The sequence below is a fragment of the Dermacentor silvarum genome, chromosome 3 (genome assembly GCF_013339745.2).
Source record: "Dermacentor silvarum isolate Dsil-2018 chromosome 3, BIME_Dsil_1.4, whole genome shotgun sequence".
NCBI classification, from domain to species: Eukaryota; Metazoa; Arthropoda; class Arachnida; order Ixodida; family Ixodidae; genus Dermacentor; species Dermacentor silvarum.
In genome coordinates, this window is record NC_051156.1 from 141,527,701 (window position 1) to 141,546,647 (window position 18,947).

The 18,947-nt window shown below is 47.0% G+C and overlaps 1 protein-coding gene across 1 annotated transcript in view; it reads right to left on the minus strand.

The window, feature by feature from the left end:
• Positions 1–2,643: 2,643 nt before the first annotated feature.
• The window catches only part of LOC119444825 (SEC14-like protein 2), a 95,766-nt gene continuing 79,462 nt past the window's right edge, over positions 2,644–18,947 (minus strand). The window contains exons 9-11 of the mRNA XM_049664754.1: positions 14,778–14,884; positions 13,143–13,479; positions 2,644–9,499 (exon numbers count right to left, since the gene is read on the minus strand). Coding sequence (XP_049520711.1) covers positions 9,411–9,499; positions 13,143–13,479; positions 14,778–14,884 — 533 coding nt within the window. The 3' untranslated portion in view covers positions 2,644–9,410. The remainder of the gene's footprint in view (positions 9,500–13,142; positions 13,480–14,777; positions 14,885–18,947) is intronic.

Sequence of the window (18,947 nt, forward strand, 5' to 3'; positions counted from 1 at the left end):
GAAAATCTGATTAAAGGGCAATTCATAACGTAGACATTTGTTTGGCGTTTTGAAAGATAAGTTAGTCATAGCAAGTCATTCTTAAAGCCGACACATGGATACGGGCGGGGAAAAAAAAAACTTTCTATGAAACGGCATTATGAAAAAAAAAATGTGGGCAGCTTGCACTAGTGGTGCTAGGCTGGAGAAAACAGCAGAGTTGGTGATCGACCTTGCTTTTTCCAGGTTTTACTAGGCTTGGCTAAGTTTTGCTAAGAAATGCTAAGTGCTGCTAGGCACAGTATTCTGAATCAGCTCACCGCCGACGCGCAGATTCTCAATTGGCCGCGCGACACGCTTCAAGATGAGCGGCTACTTCTTCGGATGTCCAGATCTTCTTTGGTCGTCCCATGTTAAGGCTACATGTACTCGCCACAGAGTCAATGAGAGTTCTGCCGCCGTTGCGGCGGCTCCAAGCTTTATCTCCCCTGTGACGTCACGTCCACAAATCCTGACTGGGAGCTTACCACTGTCGTTGAAAAGAAAAGTGTACAATCATTGCATTCTACCGGTGCTAACATATGTGGCAGAAACTTGGAGGTTAACAAAGAAGCTCGAGAACAAGTTAAGGACCGCACAAAGAGCGATGGAACGAAAAGTCTTAGGAGTAACGTTAAGAGACAGGAAGAGAGCGGTGTGGATCACAAAAGAAACGGGGATAGACGATATTCCAGTTGACATTAAGCGGAAGAAATGAAGCTGGACAGGCCATGTAATGCTTAGGATGGATAACCGGTGGACCATTAGGGTTACAGAATGGATACCAAGAGAAGGGAAGCGCAGTCGAGGACGGCAGAAAACCAGGTGGGATGATGAAGTTAGGAAATTCGCAGGCGCAAGTTAGAATACGCTAGCGCAAGACAGGGGTAATTGGAGATCGCAGAGAGAGGCCTTCGTCCTGCAGTGGACATAAATATAGGCTCATGATGATGATGTTGATGTTGATGACGTCACGGTGAAGCTGCGCCTCCACACTTGCCGGGGCGTGGCTGGTCGAAACCTGCCGAGCTGTTGCCGACGCCGCCCGCGTTTCCCCGGCGCGAACGCGGGAAACTGGGAAACGCGGGCGGCGTCGGCAGCAGCTCTGCGCGTTGCCTCGTTGCTGCTGCTACAATTTCTTTCTCTCTCTCTCTCTCGCTACATTTTCTCTTTCTCTCTCCCAAGCATAGCGCGCACCGCGCGCATGCTCTCCTTCCCTCCCCTTAACGTCCCATGTCAAGGCAACATGTGCACGGCACGGAGAGGAGGCGAAGCACACACCGCTTCGCGAGGTAGGTTGCTAGGCAACGCGCGGTGACGTCATCGACAGGAGTAGTTTTTGTTCGCACTACGCGGCGCAACCAAGAGCTTAAACAGCTCCGCTGTTAAAGATCCGAGGACACCTAATCACTTGTGAGTTGTGAATGCAAAATCATTAATGCTTCGTGCTGTCTAGCGCGACGCTTTGCTTCGGCTTCGCATTGTAGAAGGACTTCGTCCTCTTGCCGCTTGAAGCGGTTTGCTTGGCGATCCACTCCCGCCTCACGCTTTCGAATGGCTTCGTGCTGTCTTCTAGCGCGGTGTGCCGCTGCTCGTTCCACCCGTCCTGTATCACTGGCGCACTTAAACTGACCTGCTGTATTTAGTGGCCCTTGGAGGCTTTGTATACATAGCTGTGTACAGCTTTGGTCTTGCTCGAAATAAATCTTCGTTCTTCCAGCGTGTTTGCCAGCCAAGAATTACTGTGCAATTTTTTTAAAGAACATAAAAAGAAAGTGGAGCGCACGCAAACCAGCGCTCCTTTCTGTGAGCTCCTGAGCATGCTTGTTTTTGTGTTGAACGCATGACTATGTTTACGTTTGTGTGCGTATGTGCCTGTGTGGGTTCGTGTGTGCGTATGTCTACTTGAATTTTGTCTATGCGTCTCTGTACCGTGTGTTTTCAAGCGAAGCTTGTATTGCCTCAAAAGTGTCGGTGCCGTTGTAGGTGCGACAACAAAAGAACCCGTCACGCGCAAGTGAAGGAAAACAGCGGGAAAGGCTAAGAATAGACCGCTGGTGAAACACGTGAGGCACGCACCCGTAACACGTGACGGGAGCACCCAATCCAGGAGCGGGCAAGCGCTTGGCGGAAGAGAAAGGGAAGGACCTGCGCGCCTGGCGTCGGGTCTCCTTTTCAGTGCACGCTCGGCAAACGGATTGGAAGGCTACGTGTTGTTCGGTCGGCGGCGAAACAGCCCGCTTTCGACGTGAAACGCCGTCAACGTCGCCGGGAACAGGCTTGCGCTCGTTGTGCAGGTCCTGCGTTCAAGGCAGCCTAGGCTCGATTACAGAGGCAGGCAGCGGATCCCACGTTAAATGCGCGTCTTACCGAAGCCCAGCGTCAACGAAAGGCAGCGAACTCTGAGGCCAGGGAACGAGACATCCAATTTTGAGGGTTGACGACAAGCTTCGCGTGCCCCCCGTGTTGCCGGTAGGGGAAGGGTCTTAATTTTTTTTTGTTACTGCGCCATAACTTATTCGGTGTCAGCTGTTCACCGATGAGTCGTTTATAGATTAACCAGAGATTCCGCTGAAAGCAATTCACTGAACGTGGACAAGAAAGGAGACAACACCTACGCCGATCTTACCAACACACTCATTTTATTTTCATAAGCACGGTGTTCGCATAACGACTCAAAAATACAGCAGTGCGTTCGTTATACATCTGTACCGCTGTCGACGGGATGACGCACAAGCATTCCGCCGCTCACACTGCACAGCTTTTCGACGTTGTCACGTAACGTGTTACACGACCTCCGCCGAACGCACAGGCCTTGCCAGTCCACGATGAACCTACATGCTAGAGCTACAAAAAATCTACGCGCATTCGCTTGCACCTCTTTCTGTTTCCTTCGTGATCCAAGAACCCCGAAGTATTGCAACTACGGCGCCAGGTTATTCAGCGCCGGTATGTATCACATGTCAGCCAATCTATAACAAGGCTTCAGAACTTGCTCGCGAGATCCCGTCGAATTCGTGGCGTGAATAGTCGAGAGTGCGCCCAACACAGTCACCTGCAGTGCGCCGAGAAGGAAATCCGCGTATGCTTTTGGTTCGTCGCACACATGGACACTCTACGAAGTGCTAAAGCAAACTCGCTTGCCAAGACAAGACATTCTTCCGGCTTCGGACAACTATCGAGTATTCTCTGCTTTCTCAATTATTATAATGTTCAAACTGAAGCTATTGCTTCGAAAGCGGGACCTTATCGACTCGCCTACGCGAGCTCATCAGTTAATCCCCGTGAGTGACTTGGGTAATAAAAATTAACATATGCGGCAATTTTCCTGTTTGCTTTCTTAGTTAGGCAGCAGCCTTCGATATGTGAGTAGATTAAGGAGAGTTGACGTTGACACTATCTTACCCAAATGGCGTACTTATGACACATTTGCCTTCGGGTAGCTAGTTTTGAATGATGTCAGTTTGTACAGATTACTTTTGTTTTCCGTCCTTTTACCTTAATTCTAATTCAAGGTGAACTAGTGTAGATTACATTACCATCTACGCTGCCCATGGCCCTGAGTGTCTCGTCCATCACTTCAAACCGACAGCCGGTTTTAAGGCTTAGTGTAGGAATATACCCAGTGGGCTGCAGATGCTAAACGTTTAATAGCAGTATAATGCCGGTTCCTGGCCAACGCACGCTCGGCTAAACATGCTCACCGATCTTCTTTCTGTTGTGGCTACATCTACATGCATAAGCGGTTATATCACATTACAGGAACCGACGTAGTCGAAGCATCACTGGAGTCAATGTCACGAAGAAATAGATGTGACATAATTGAACTGCACATTATCATTTCTTTCACATCAAGGAAAACAACCTGAAGAACTGAGAAGAAACATCTCGCAGTTCTCAAACACCAGACGAAACATTTACATAACATTTAAAAGCAAATATCTCGGCGAAACACCAAGCAGCAAACGTACAGAGAGCATAGTACTACGAGGCGAAAGGAAGGGGTGGGAGTTAAGGAAAAATGCCTGGTCAGCACACGTTGATGAGACTGCGCTAACGTATAGTGCCCAGACAGTCGGCCTGTCAAAACCTTAAAAGTCACTCCAAAACTGACCGAAACTGTTGATGAGCCATGCAGTGGGGTTTCCGTAAAACACATAGTGCTCCCATTGACCAGAAAGCAAGAACTCTCTACACTTTTCACACCGTCAGGGTAACGACAATGCTAATCGCAAGTCCCATGACAGAGCACTGAAACAGCCGCGGTCAGGTGAAGCGGCCTTTAAACCTTTACAACAAGGCTTGCATCACATTCATTACGTTGAAAAAAGTGCAGCCACGAAACGTCACTCTCATCCAAAGCGACAGAATTGCCTTTCCACATATTACAACACGCCCACTTTGGGAAAACGCCTTAGCGTGTTGTTAATCCGATCTCGGTACGTTGATTTTCACGCGGAACTAAAGAAAGAACAAAATAATCTTTTCGTATTGGGCAAATTCGCACAGTCGCACTTTATTAATTCTTATCGTGCATAAGATATTACTGCGGGCTTAGAACTGATTCCAATGTTCGGACACAACACACGACGTCTGTTACTCAGGGGTCTCACATTATCTTCATTTTACTAGGCGTAGTTTTTTTTTTGCCTTCTTCAAATGTAGACTGACGAGACCGCTATATATGCGGCGTTCTCGTTCAGTGCAGCCATCAGGTAAAGTCCAGTACTGACCCAGTACTTCTATAGTCTTACATGATTCCCTTGGCATTTGAATTACATTGACAAACATACTCTAACACAATAAATATTGTCGCTCCGCGCGGCGTTGCACATTCATAACGTTCAGAAGAAAAATGTGACGCCAAATATCATTGCAACGCCACTGTTCCTAAACCAAATACACTGTAATGCATTACGTATAGATCCACGTACCACCATCCTGATAATTTTCAGACAGATGCACACTTTTTCTTGAAGTACACCAGTTACAGTTTCAAGGTTACGGTGAAGTGATAGCCGTGAGAAGCTTCTACATTAACTCGCCACAAAAGTAGGCAATAGAAAGGCATGGAATGAAAATTGATCTTTCAAGATAAAATAAATGTTGTTTATTCGAATTACAAAAAAAAACTGTTCAAAAGAATAAATAGAAAAAATGGTCATCTTTTGTTAAATCCATACGCCGAGCCTAAGGAATGTACAGAGCAACGACAAATTACAAAGAAAGAAAGAAGGAAACGCCGAAAATTGGAGATGAACGTGTATTCCATCGCATTTAGGGCGGTATAAACACTATAGTGGCGGGCGGTTGGGAAATTATCCGAGCCTCTGCCACCATCCTTGCGAAATCGACAAAGGAACAAACTCTGATATAAGACTTCGTAAAGAATAAGTACACGTTATAGAATGATCACGCGTGACGTTGCTTCAGCGAAGAATACACGGACGTTTTGAAACCGGGACCTTTGAAGGAAGCAGACGGTTGCAGAAAGAAATTGGACGACTCAATGGCAGAAAGCCAAGGTGGCCAAACCAAGGTGTAGCGAACGCCCTGCTGTACACTCGGTACACTACGCATGCATGCATTAATACATGCCTGCCCGCACGGACTCATGCGGACACAAGCACGAGTAGTTTGAGTATTTACTGCCAGGAATTAAGCATGCAAAGGCCGCACGCGCTTGCTTGTGTGAGCCACTGATTTCATCAACACGTGGCGATCGCTTTAGGACAATTACGTTCTGATCGTATTCAAAGGCGGACACCCTAGCCCGTGGGGAGCGCAAGTCCGAAGGGCAACCTTCAAATCTGCGAGAATAAAAAGAAAAGAAAAGAACGCAAAGAAATATGAGATGCTATCTGACCGCGTTGAAACACGCAGAATATTCGCATCGTTACAATATCGCCGATGGGATCATGCCTCTTATGATAATACAGCGCGACTTGCGCGCGATTATTCGATCTACAGATAAGGACCTCGGCAGAGCAGCGCACTTTCGCCTGTGCTTTAATGTCATCTGTGCTTTGTATCGGGTGACGACAAGCGATTATTTTTTTCTCAGAGCTTAGCGACAACTACGCGATGAATGGACAGGCCAAGAGCTTCCTCTTCCCGGATTCTTCTGTTATTATACTTGCTGCAAGTTATCCTGCTACAATGAAGTCGTCATAAGCCTTAAGATACAGATTGAGAAAGTCGAAGGCAGTTAAGAATGAGAAACCGTTCCTGTCTACTGACCGAAGTAACGGCCTTTATTTCATCCGTAGTGTGTCCATCACGTGGTACGCTTCTGATTTGAACATATCAGTTTCGGTGTTTGGCGTTGTGCATGAAGTGAGAACGTAATCACTGTAGTAAAGAGGGAAACCGTTCCGGTCTACTGACCGAAGTAACGGCCTTTATTTCATCCGTAGTGTGTGCATCACGTGGTATGCTTCTGCTTTGAACATATGAGTTTCGGTGTTTGGCGTTGTGCATGAAGTGAGAACGTAATCACTGTAGTAAAGAGAGGAACTGCTTCTTCATTAATTTATTTATTGATCTACTGATTGATTGACTAATGGATTATAATGAGGAACTGCTTCTTGTTTCGTAAGAAAATAAAGAAGAGTTTTCGAAACTGCCGTGTGAAACAGCTTTTCGTTGACCGATGGCCGTATAGGTGACGAGCAAATCTGCATCACCTCCGAATTTCCACGCCGTCAGCCTGCTATACGTTTAACCACAAGAGCTCCAGTGATAAACGCAATCTCTATTGTTATAAACTGTGCTTCGATGCAGTTGTGTTGAAGTGAATGTTCTAGCGGCACAATATGCCAAAACTCTCAACTCTCTCAACTCTCAAACGTAAATGAATATGAACGATATTATAACGAAACATCAACCACTGCATATGAACAGCCTTGACGGCTTCAACGTGATATGTTTACTAGGTCAAACTGTTTAAGTGTAGTATTCCTTTCAGTGTCTTTAAACTTTTCATATTATCGAAATTCCAACCTTTCTCCTGCCAATAAATAAGAACTTGTCTTCGACCCAACGTGCGTTGGCGTGCTGCTTCTATGCCTGTCTGTCCATTAACTCATCGGATTGTTCTGGCGCGGGCCAAGCACTGGAATGGTTCACTGACGTTTTTATGAGAACCACCTCGAATGCAAGGGAATCGTTTCATTAGGCTAACAACGACACTTCATTTTGTTCTACTATGTCACAAATTTAGTGCATCAAACGCCCTCCTATAGCCTGCACTAGAACCGAAACATGCCATGAGCACGTGAGCTGTATTTCTTGATAGTATTTGATGGTACGATCCGGTCTCTACAATTAGTGTAAATGCTAGTTGTTGTGCGCAATACGACGCCCACTTAACAAGTTATTTTTTTTTGAAAAGTTATCAAAATTTTCATTTTTTCAATCCTGCTTGCATCAAATCCTCCACAATGCGTAAGTTCGAGCTGGTGGCATATGTATTCGCCTCCTTGTTGATATGCGTGGGAATTCCTCATTTTCATTCTATTCCATCTCTGGACCTCTAAATGATTGTTTGCTTGTCTCTGTAATACGTTTCCGGAAGCGAACACACTTACATAGGGCTGGGCAAACACAGCTTAGAATTGAACTTAACAGACTCTGTCTCTGAGGCTCGTCTTATTGGAGAACATGCAACGAATGCATTTTAATGACGTGTTTTTTTCTTCTAAACTCCTCGTAAAAAAATAAAAAAAAAAAACACCCCAGTTACTGCTCTCACTTCCCAACCCATGCTGGGCCCACCACATTCGGGAAACACAAACTGGCCACCTGGTGCCCAGCAGTGACACCTTAGAGACCGTGAATCACGCATCGCTTCTTTCTCTCTATATATAGACACAGTGATTCAGAAATACAGTTACCTTCGTGACAGTATTTTCGTCCCTTGCATTCCTCACGTTTGTCACGTGCAAAACCATTCTGTGAGGTCATCGCGCTGTCGCGCAACATATGCTGGTTTCAACAAGAAGCCACACGATTGCAGCCCATGCAAACAGGTGGCAGTCGTTCATGAAGGATGGAGTTTTCTATAGAGAAGCAGTAGGTATACGTTTACAATGAACAGCAACAGTAACACAACAACATTATAACATCTATGGATCACGAGTCGGAAATGGAACATCAGACTGCTCGCGCGTGGGTTTTATCGACTTGGAATGGTACTCTTGCAGTAGCACTAACTTGTTGCAACAGTACGACCACCCAGGGTTTGCGTAGGGAGACATGTTGTTCAGAACGCATACGTCACGCCAAGAGAGTTCTAAAGGTGGGTAGTGATAACACAGACGAAACGTTACGGAATATTCTGGCGGTCGATTAAGAGCAACTTTGCTTTAACGCATGAAGATTAGCGCCTGTTTGTATAATTAGAGGCTCAGCATCGTATGTTTTGTCGGTAGATTGGACGAACGCTATTGGTATCTATTACCAGAACGTCAAAACATCAGGTCGTGCGACTAAACGATCAAACAAGCATGATAATTGTCCAACAAAGCATTGTAAAACTGCTCCAAGTCGACCGCTGAAATTCACCTTTGGTGGATACTGAGAAATTAGCGTTCACGTTCTGTCAAAAACAAATGAAGTGGGTTATCCTGCGCACCGTCACTCAAACTCAAATGTCATTCCAAATGTCAAAATATGGCATGTATATGGCTCTTGTGTATGCAACGAGCCCTCAAGAACTGTGATGCCTGAACGTTTGGAAGATGAATAACTCCAGTCATACTGCAGCAGTGATAAGGGTATCTCGCGCTGCTACGCCACTCGCCCGGATCGTTGCAGTTGTTGCAGTTGTAGAGGTGTGCTGCGTGACGGGAACTGGTAAGCTGCTTACAAAATTAGGCTTGAAACACGCTTGTCGCGCATGTGAAATTTGACGCTAAAAGGAACGTGTCGCTGCAAGAAAACGCTAGACAGTAAACTGAACGTCTAGATCTAACCGGAAAGACCCTGTTATAGTCTACGTTCTCCTCTTCCCAATTGACTTCCTCTGAGTTGCGTCGTTGTATGCGCGAAACGCTAACTACACTGGTTAAAATTTTGTGCAACCGCACCCTCTAGAAGCTCCGTAGGTTTAAACGCTACTTTTTATTCTCGTGCTGTTAAGACGACGACTGTAAGCGTTCTAGCCGCGTTCTATACGCGTACCTAAAACTTATACAAATTGTTAAAGCTCATATTCACAGCCTGCCTTCTTCGCCTTCTGTTGCCTCATTGCTACTGCTGGATGGAGTTACGGAACATCGGTTTCCGGTGTCAGCCGACGCAAGCACGAAAACCCACGAACAAGAGAAAGAACGAAGTGAAAGAAGAATCGTGTAACGCCGTTGGAAGATAGCCGCTGAAGCCGCCGTCGATTACGCTGGCGTTGGCGGGAGCACCTGGTAGTGGTAGAGAAGCTTCTTGCTCCGGTACCAGCTGAAGCTGTTGTCGAACTTCAGCACATCTGCGAAGGCAAATACGGGAGACATTCAGCGACCAATCATCAGAGCTGGCGGAGTCAAGACTTCGTGCCATTTAGTTGGCAGCTCTTTTACTGTTTATACACGCTCGTTTACTTACAGGGTGTTTTAGCGAACACTTTAGAAAATTCTTAAAGGGTTGCCTGTGGCAGATTGTACAATTCTAGTTCATGAGCTGGTCTACTTGAAGAGGCGGACATTACTTGCACAAGAAATTAAAATGAAATTAAATTATGGGGTTTACGTGCCAAAACCAGTTCTGATTATGAGGCACGCCGTAGTGGGGGACTCCGGAAATTTGGACCACCTGGGGTTCTTTAACGTGCACCTAAATCTAAGTACACGGGTGTTTTCGCATTTCGCCCCCATCGAAATGCGGCCGCCGTGGCCAAGAAATTGAAATGCATAATCGAATAATAACAAAAGTCACTAATTAATTTTTTGACAAATTACCCGATGGCCCATATTGCAATTTACAAATTGTAGCCGGGGAGTTCGCAAGGCAGGTCCACTTGGAACGAATTTTCGTGATGACACCAGTTTCGAGATATTAATTCCCGAACTTTGCGGAGAAATGCATTGGCGTTCCTTATGAAGCCTTTAAAGCCTTATGAAGCCCATAAAGCCTTATGAAGGTTTGCTAGTATGGACGAACGGAACGAATGAACGATAGAAGCTTCTGAGATTATCTATACGCTCTATAATTGAATTGAATTCTGGGGTTTTACGTGGCAGAACCATGACTTGATTATGAGGCACGCCAAAGTGGAGGACTCCGGATAAATTCTGACCACATGGGGGCCCGTGCACGTGCCCCCAATGCACGGGACACGGGCGTTATTGCATTTCGCCCCCATCGAAATGCGGCTGCCGCAGCCGGGATTTGATCCCGCGACCTCGATCGGGCTTAGCAGCGCAACTCCATAGCCGCTAAGCCAATTAACAATACATAGGTTGTAGACTTCTTATCAGACATTGGCTAACATCTTAAGGTATCTTTGTGTTAATCTGTGGTTGATCATATTCCAGATAGTGCACTCCAGATGAACGACACTCGCTTATACGGAAATGCTGAATAAAAGGAACGAGAGCGCCAATTTAGCACCACAATGTTAACAAGCTTCGGTTAAACGGAAATCTTTTTTTTTTTTGTGTGAACTTCGGCTAAACGGCACTTGAAAACTGACACTTACGTGATGAAACAGGAGCAGTGTAACCACCACGCGATGCGGGGATGCTACATAGTGAAGAAAATTGAATCTATCAGGCATTTGCAATGCTGTGGCATCAACCGCTGGTCTATAGTGTTTTCTATAATTCTTGAATTCCTTTCTGTCTGGGCAAGAAGTGATCTCTGTGCGGAAGAAGACAGCTCAACGGCGACGGAAGGACTCTCCAGAAAGCTTGCCACTACTTCTGCCTCCACATCGCAGTGATACATTGGAACACCAGGAACAAAGTCCGCACGTGTTACTTTCTCAGAGGAGACCGTTGAAGGAATCATCGCAGAGGATTGTAGAGAGGGCCATGATTCTGACGATGACTTACGCATTACTGTTATAGTGCACGTTACTGTTTCGTAGGAGACGGGAAGAGATGTAGTTGAAAATCGAAAGCCCTATTTTGAACGAGTGGGCTGCGAAGAATTCTTGACAAAGCTTTCGCGCAGGAAGAACATACCGTTACAAAAAGAAGCTGCGGTATTCGCCGCATATCACAGCATCGTATTTGTTTTTCATTGCAATAAAATCAAAAACACTTGAAACACTTGACGCTTTTCATTCAAAAGGATTGTTCGGGATCTGTGTTTCTGTCCTTGGCTTAAAGAAAACTTCGGGTCAGCAGAATATATATATATATATATATATATATATATATATATATATATATATATATATATATATTGTGAAGATGAAGTGAACTTGGCGTCTCGAGCTCGCAAAGCGAGCTCTAGGAGGACGAAGACGACGATGAGAGAATAGAACAGCCGGCCCAGTGAACGGGTGCTGTGTCTCTGTCTCTGTTCATTACAATATATATATATATATATATATATATATATATATATATATATATGATTTCATGTCCCTTCGAGTTCCGTTGAAGCAGAGTATACTGCAGTTGTTTTTAGACAGTTTATATAAAAAAGAAATATTCCATAGAGCTGTCAGGCCATGAGCCCGCATAATATATGTAATTATTCTGCCGACTTCACAAAACTAAGTCTATAGTTGAAAAAAAATATCTCTGCCTTTTGATAAGTAAATTTTTCTCTCGGTCACTCTCTCTCCGCATGCATTTCTGCAAAGAGCCTCCTTGGTTGTACGCGCTGATGGCCACATGCGTAACGACTGGAATTCTACAATATAGCCCGTACGCTATCTAAAGCTCTTCAAGGACAGCGCGCAACTTTATTCATGTTACGGAGCACGAGAAAACTTTTTGGCCACTATAGTAGTGCTGCTCGACCACAAAGCTCGAGGCGTTGGGCATACACAATAAGCTCGACGAATTAATGGAAGCGCAGCGCACTGCCCAGATTTCCAGGCTTTCGTGCACTGGAGCAGTCAAGGCGATTCTAGCCAGAACAGGCATCACCTCTCCCCTGACTAAGGAGAGAGCAGTTCAATTGCCAGACACTGTAAGGTCGACGATCACGGTTTATCCCCTCCCACGAAACATGAATCCGGTACATATTCAGGGTAGAAGGAGAGCTCGGGCTTCCTCTCTCAGTTGAACATCAGAATAGAAAACGCGCTTTTCGTAGACGCATTTGGTTCGGGACCGAATAGCTTCATGGCCGCCGTGGTAGACATGAGCGGCCGGACCGTTCGTGCCGCCTCGGTAAAGAGCAAGTCCGTCGGGGTGGCCCAACAGGTCGACATCTCTCTGGCGTTAACGACTAGAGATCCATTCCCCATGAAGCTTTCTGATTCCATGACGGCCGTCAAGTCGTTTTACGCCAACCAAATCTATTTGGCTGCTTACAGAATTCTCACCAGCAATAAAGTATTTCCTCACGAGTTGACGTGGTTTCCCGCCCACATGGGCGCCTCCGTCGACGGCATCGCCAATCCCAATGAACTGGCTCACGCTCGGGCGCGAGGGCTCATTCACCGCCCCGTAAACCCCCCGCCCACTGCGGGGGAGGGATGTGGCGGTGGCGTCGACGGGGACCCGTTGACCACCTTTCACGAGATAACTTCGCACTACAGACTAGATATGAAATCCTTCCCGGATCCGCATAGAGAATTAACTAGGAGGCAGGAAATAGCTCTCCGACTCCTCCAGACTAAATACTTCCCGTCGCCGGCCGCCATGGCCATATACACGGACATTTCACCTAACTGCATGGCGTGTGATCAACTCGCTACCTTTGCTTATTTGATGGGGCCGTGCCCCCGCTTACGCGTCTCCACAAGGAAGCATCATGTCAACGAGACAGACTTCTTCAAGTAGATCGCAAGCTCAGACCTTGCGCACCAACTCCGGGCGGTCCAGCGAGCCTGTGAAGCGACTGGGAGCCTTTGGTTCCCGACCCCTTCGCGGGCGATGCCCTCGGCGGGTTCCTATAGGAGCCCTCTTCCCAGGACGCAAATAAAGTTCATCTGTCTGTCGAGTGCTCACATTTTCCGGGCGCGTTGCAGACGAGCATTCCGTCTTCGGGCACTAGGTGGCAGTTGACCCGCTGCATGGCGACCAGCTCCTGCATGTCGCCGCTACCGCCACCACCATCGCCGTTCACGGTGCCGTTCGAGTCCGGCACGAAGAAGACGCCGAAGCCGATGTCGTAGTTCTCGGTCTGGAACTCCCAACGCAGGATGGAGCCGGCCTCGGTCACCTCGACCGTGAGAGGCACGGCGGACTTCTTCTCGATCACGCACATCTTTAGGTTCTGGTCCGAGGAGAGGCGCCTCGAAGGGGCCGTGTAGCAAGAGCACGGCACCGGGCCGCCCGCTCCCACCTGCGAGGGTGCGCGCGTGTCGCGGAGCAATTAAAGACTCTGTGAAGGCTTGGGATAGTCGGTACATATTGGACAGGGGAACAGCGCGAAAAGACGAAGGACAAGAAGGGGAACACACACTGAAGCTGCTGCTATCGCAAGGAAGGGTGCGTCTTGCGTCAGTACTCTGTCATTCACCTTGGCTGAGGCAGAACTAACATATCTTAACAACCGCAATAATTCTAGGGAAATCTAATCGGCGTCTCATTCTTCTTGGTCATGCGCAGTGATGTACCTTTGTTTCATTAGGTATATATTTGTGTTTCTTTCTTAATAAAGAATTCAGTCGTCAGTCAGCAAGGTTGTGTGAACCCCTTCTTGTCCTTTGTCTTTTCGCGCTGCTCCCCTGTCGAACTAAAGAATATTCAATTTCCCTTGCAGAGATACCGGCCGGAGGACGCAGTAGATGAGTTCATCGATAACCTACTATATAATGGCATATTTGACTAGTATAGTTTGGAGTTATCCGCTATAGACCGCTGCATCGGTCGTACATGACAAACTTAAAGTGATGTTACAAAAATAAATAATTTATTGGCGGAGTTTAACGTCCCTAAACTGCACCGTGGTTTTCGAGGGACGCCGTATGGAGGCTTTGGATTAATTTTGACCCCCTGGAAGGAGTAACTTGGGTCACACCGTAGCAACATTACAGAGTACAAGAGATCAAATACGGACGGCACAGGCGCCGACTTTCAGGCGTCGTATCCCGGTAGCGGTGACAGCATCCCACACAAATGTACCCACGATGTCACCACCGACTTTCAAGCTCATTCATCATGTTCCTATAAGAACCCGCTCGCTGCGATGTTTTGTCTAGGTAGGTAGTTCGCAAAAGGGGCAAATATGGTCGTCTCCTGGCAAGTGTATCGACTCGAACTAGAATAATAAGAAGCCCATTCTGATCCAGCGCGCACCCTGAGTGGCACCTTAATCTACGTGCTCCACCGTAAGAGTACCCAGGTATTTATATCACCCAGGTATATCCAGATACAGATATCAGGCAAACACATATATTTAGCTCACATGTAGCGTCAACAATTGTTTTGAGGTACCCCAGCATAATCCGAATAAAGTTTCTTCCTCTCTCCCTTGCGTAAGGGTTGGTTCATTGGTCTTCTAGTGCTTTCTTGACAGCTAACGGCCACGAGATGCCGACAGAGCAACCACATTTCTTCAGAGCCGTTCCTTGCCACGTTATGCCACGAACTGCAATGTCATAAACTGGTTGCATGCGCTTGATGTGCTGCGACACTTACGATGTGCGTACACCTCGGGTCTCCGTCAGGTCCCGTCATGGTTCCGCCCCAGTGCACAGGCAGCTCTTCGGGAGCGATGTCCTGAAGAAGGGCCTCTTTCCACTTGTCTGCGTGCAGAACGCGGCCGGAGGACAGTGAGATTAATAACGAAGAAGTGAAACAAACTGCTGAGAATTTCTTCCACTAAAGACTAAACAGGTGATATTGAACATGAAAAACCTCGAGCAAAATGCTTTCAGAGATCAAGATTAGCAGACGCCCTTTAAGCTTTGCATAAATAGCCATGGAGTATACGTGTGAGGACAGTTGTTCCTAAAGACAGTTGTTGCTCAGCATAATTACTGGATGACCGAGAACCATATCCTAAGACACGACAGTGACTATACTAATCCGTTTAAAGAATGAGAGAAATGCCGTGCGAGGTATTTGCGGCAACCTGTTTGCATGAAGCGGCGTTTCGAACATGTATCTCGGTTAAAGTAAGCAATAAAGAGAAGGCTGGCGTTGAGCCATACCTTGGACATAAGCTGGCCAGGTTATAATTTGGCAACATCAGTTCATTCAGGCGCTTGCGGCACCTTCGTCGTTGATTGCAAACACTCATTAACATTTGAACCACCTAATACGTAAACCTTAAACCTTCAACGGAAACTGTAAATAATAGGTAAACTTTATAAAGCTTAAACGTTAAATACAGATAATATTTCAGTTTATGACCCCAATAAGGGAAGTTTTTTCCCCCTGTTTGGTGCCTTTGTCATCGAAACAAACCTAAACCTGCTCACTGGCCCTTCTTGTCGACCTGCACGTTGGATGGCTGGAACTTTGAGAACCATTACGCTAAAGTACGAAATGAGCTCTTGTGTGACACAACCTCGATTCGATGAACAGTAGTGCCATAATATACATCACGTTCTAGGAAATACCAACCGGTGAGGTGTTACACTACGTGGCGACAGTGTACCTTCTCAGGGCTTTTTGGAAGGCCGGAAATAGCGAAACAAAATTCATGACTTCACGGCAATATTTCAGCAGTAGGCTTATAATGTTAGTGAAAATAACGGTCATTTCATACCTTATATATACATATAGTAGTGAAATTTACAGCTCCAGGCTGTGTGAATAGGCTGCGAAGTATTTGAACCTCTCCGCAGTTTTATCATTCTGAAACTCTTTGTGGGAAAGTGCAACTGCACGTGGTTACCGGTCGGTTATCGCGCGCACGTCAATTTGTCCCTGAACGTAAACAGAGCCTCATAATTATGCAGTCTCGCGTCAACGAGCGCTAGCGAAACATACGCCATATGCAGGCGATGCCTCCAAGACCAATCATTTCGAAGTTGTTCTTGAAAAAGCCGATCTCCCAGAGCAACATAACAGACCGCGCGAGTGTGATAAGAAGACTAGGTCAAGACCAGTGCGCTTTGGCTTATCAGAAGTTGGCATCAGCGAGTTACTGAGAGCCTAACGTAGTGGTATTAGGCATGTTCGTTCAGGGATTTGCAAAACTGAGTTGTGCGGGTGCGTCGACATTGACCCACTTTCGTCCGATGCCGGGTGAAATAAACGCAAGGTGCCAACAGAAGTAAACCTTGACGCGAGATCACAACAGACGGGCGCTCATTGACTGCATCATCGGACAACGACTCGTCTCAAATGGCGATGTGGCCCACTGTGCGATCATTCTTCTGAAGAAAAAAAATAAGCGAATCCGAGGCGCATCATATAATCTATGTAAAGCGTCAAATTAAGTTATATAAAATTAAGGATGAGGCGAACAATTGTGTTTATTTTCACTCTATGCAGTGTGTAATCTGGTGCAATTTTTATGTATCACAGAGTCACAACTATAAATTCAGGCAATTTTTGTGTTCATGCACTACACTGATCACTAGTTGTGCCGAGACGCAAACACGAAGTCAGGCGGATGCACCGCGCGAGACGTCTATACTTAGTGATGTGACAAGGACGAAGGCGGTGCGAGATGATTGACGAAGGATTGAATGAAGATTCGAGGCACAGCAGTACGATGCATACCCAAATGCATTTACGGATTCTTTCCGTCTTGCGTCCCAGTTACACGTACCCATACCCAGGAATGTTCACTTATACCGAGGCAAGTAAAGCTGCGCTTCGAAATAACGGAACGTTCACTCACTGCGCTCCATCCGTTACCGCTGTGCCACTTTAGTGGTTCACTTGTTCGCACATTTAAGCTTGTTTCGGAATCTTGTCACCTTGGGGCATCGCCCCCAAGATACTGGAATGCAGCAGGTCGCTGACGGCGAACTGGTTGACGCTTGTTTCTTTTTAAAACGAAGCTTTCTTTGTCTAGACACCCGTGTTTGTGGTGACTGAAGCTGCTGCCGGCTGCTGCGTCGGCCTGCATCTCGACAGATACACTTGTGGATATGTGCACGAAGGTTATACGCGCACTGATGCAAGTACCAGCACATACGGGCTGGTATACCGCAGCAAATGCCATATCCATAACTTATAAGTTTGTGAGAGCTACGTGTGTACCGAAGGCTGTTTAAATCTGATATATTTACGGTTGGCATTCGGCGATGGACGCGCCCCGTAGCTTGGTCGCACGAGAGCACGTAGTTTTTTAATCGTTAAGAGCCCCGTGTCGCAGGAAATCCGGTGTCGGCGTCGTTGGCGGAAATAATCGCGCGGAGTCACATCATCCCGAACCAACCCGACCGGGCAGGCCCTTCGCGTGGCGCAAGGCGTTAGTGATTAAAGATTGAACTTCTCAAAGTAAATATCTGTCAGAAAAATAGTAAAGTACGACTTAACCACAACCTACAGACGTGATAGCGCCGAATTGTAATTTAAATATACGAGAAAAAAAAGCCTGATAAGCAGCCAGGGATGTTTGAATGCTATCGCGTTCCACTCTTAAAGGCGAAGCTTAAGCGTCCTCCAAATTTTGTATCGGCGGTGAAGAGTCCGACCACCAACCAGCGCTCCCGAAAGCGAGTTAAAGAGACAATTAAGGAAGCTGTTCGCTATGACCCTTTCAAGCGCTGGGTACACAATTGCGTATGCCAAGATAGTGAATCAGCAGAAAAACAGTTGATGAAAGTAATTATGTTTAAAATGTGTCACACACATCTTGATACACTTCTGATTGGAAGTGTGCTGCAAGATTGAATAACGTGTGCAAAATGTTTACTAAAAAAATTACACCATCTTCCCGTAGGGGAACCCTGAGTAGTATGCGAAGCAGCCATGGGGTCGACTCAAGGTAGTTTTATCAGCTGTATAAACTTGGACATGCAGCAGCACCAGCAACGCGCAGAACTGTTGTCGACGCCGTCGGCGTTTTGCACGCGTTCGCACCGAACGCGCGCGGCGTTGGTGACTGTTGCCGGTGCCTCTGGGGCGCCTACCGTCGCGCCTCTAACCTAAGCTGCTTCGCATTGTCGCGCGCGGAGCCGCAGGTGTTGCCATTCGTTGCGCAATCCGGAGAGGAGAGGAGCGTCGGAGAGGAAATGAGGAATGCCGAGAGGAGAGGAACTGAGACAAGGAGAGGAGGGAAAGGAGGATGCGCATGCGCAGTAGGGGTGTGGACGCACGGCGGTTGGATGGATGGAGGGAGGTAGGGAGGGAGGGAGTGACATAGCCCCGAGCATAAGACGCTTCGCATCTAAAACACCGCCCAAGCACTCCGTACAGATGGTTAAGCAGCGAAGCTGAAACGTGCGGTCCCGGTGTTTAGCAGTGGGTTAATCCCGACGCTGTATTGAAGCGTTTCTCAATTATTGGTTACACGTTTGTGTTTCTAGTGGAACGCAAGCGGCCAATGGCGGGCGGACGCTCCTAACCACGACACCGAGCTAAGTAGAGATATCGAACGCATGCGACAATGGCGAGCCGAGGAGCCGGCGTTGCGGGCAGAGCAGGTACGACGCAGAGAACGAGGTCACTAACGGCGCTGCCAATGGCGCGCACGCTTGGGTGCGACGTAGAGAACGACGTAACTGACGGCGCAGCCAATGAAGACGTCTAGAGAAACATGGGACGAACGGTTTCTGTTTCACCTAGCCATATACAGCTTTCGCTGTAAAAACCGGGGTAGCTTGCACTATAGTGGCGCAAGGCTAAAGACACATCGGAGCTGATCGATTCCTAGCTGGTCCTGGCTATACGAAGTGATGCTAA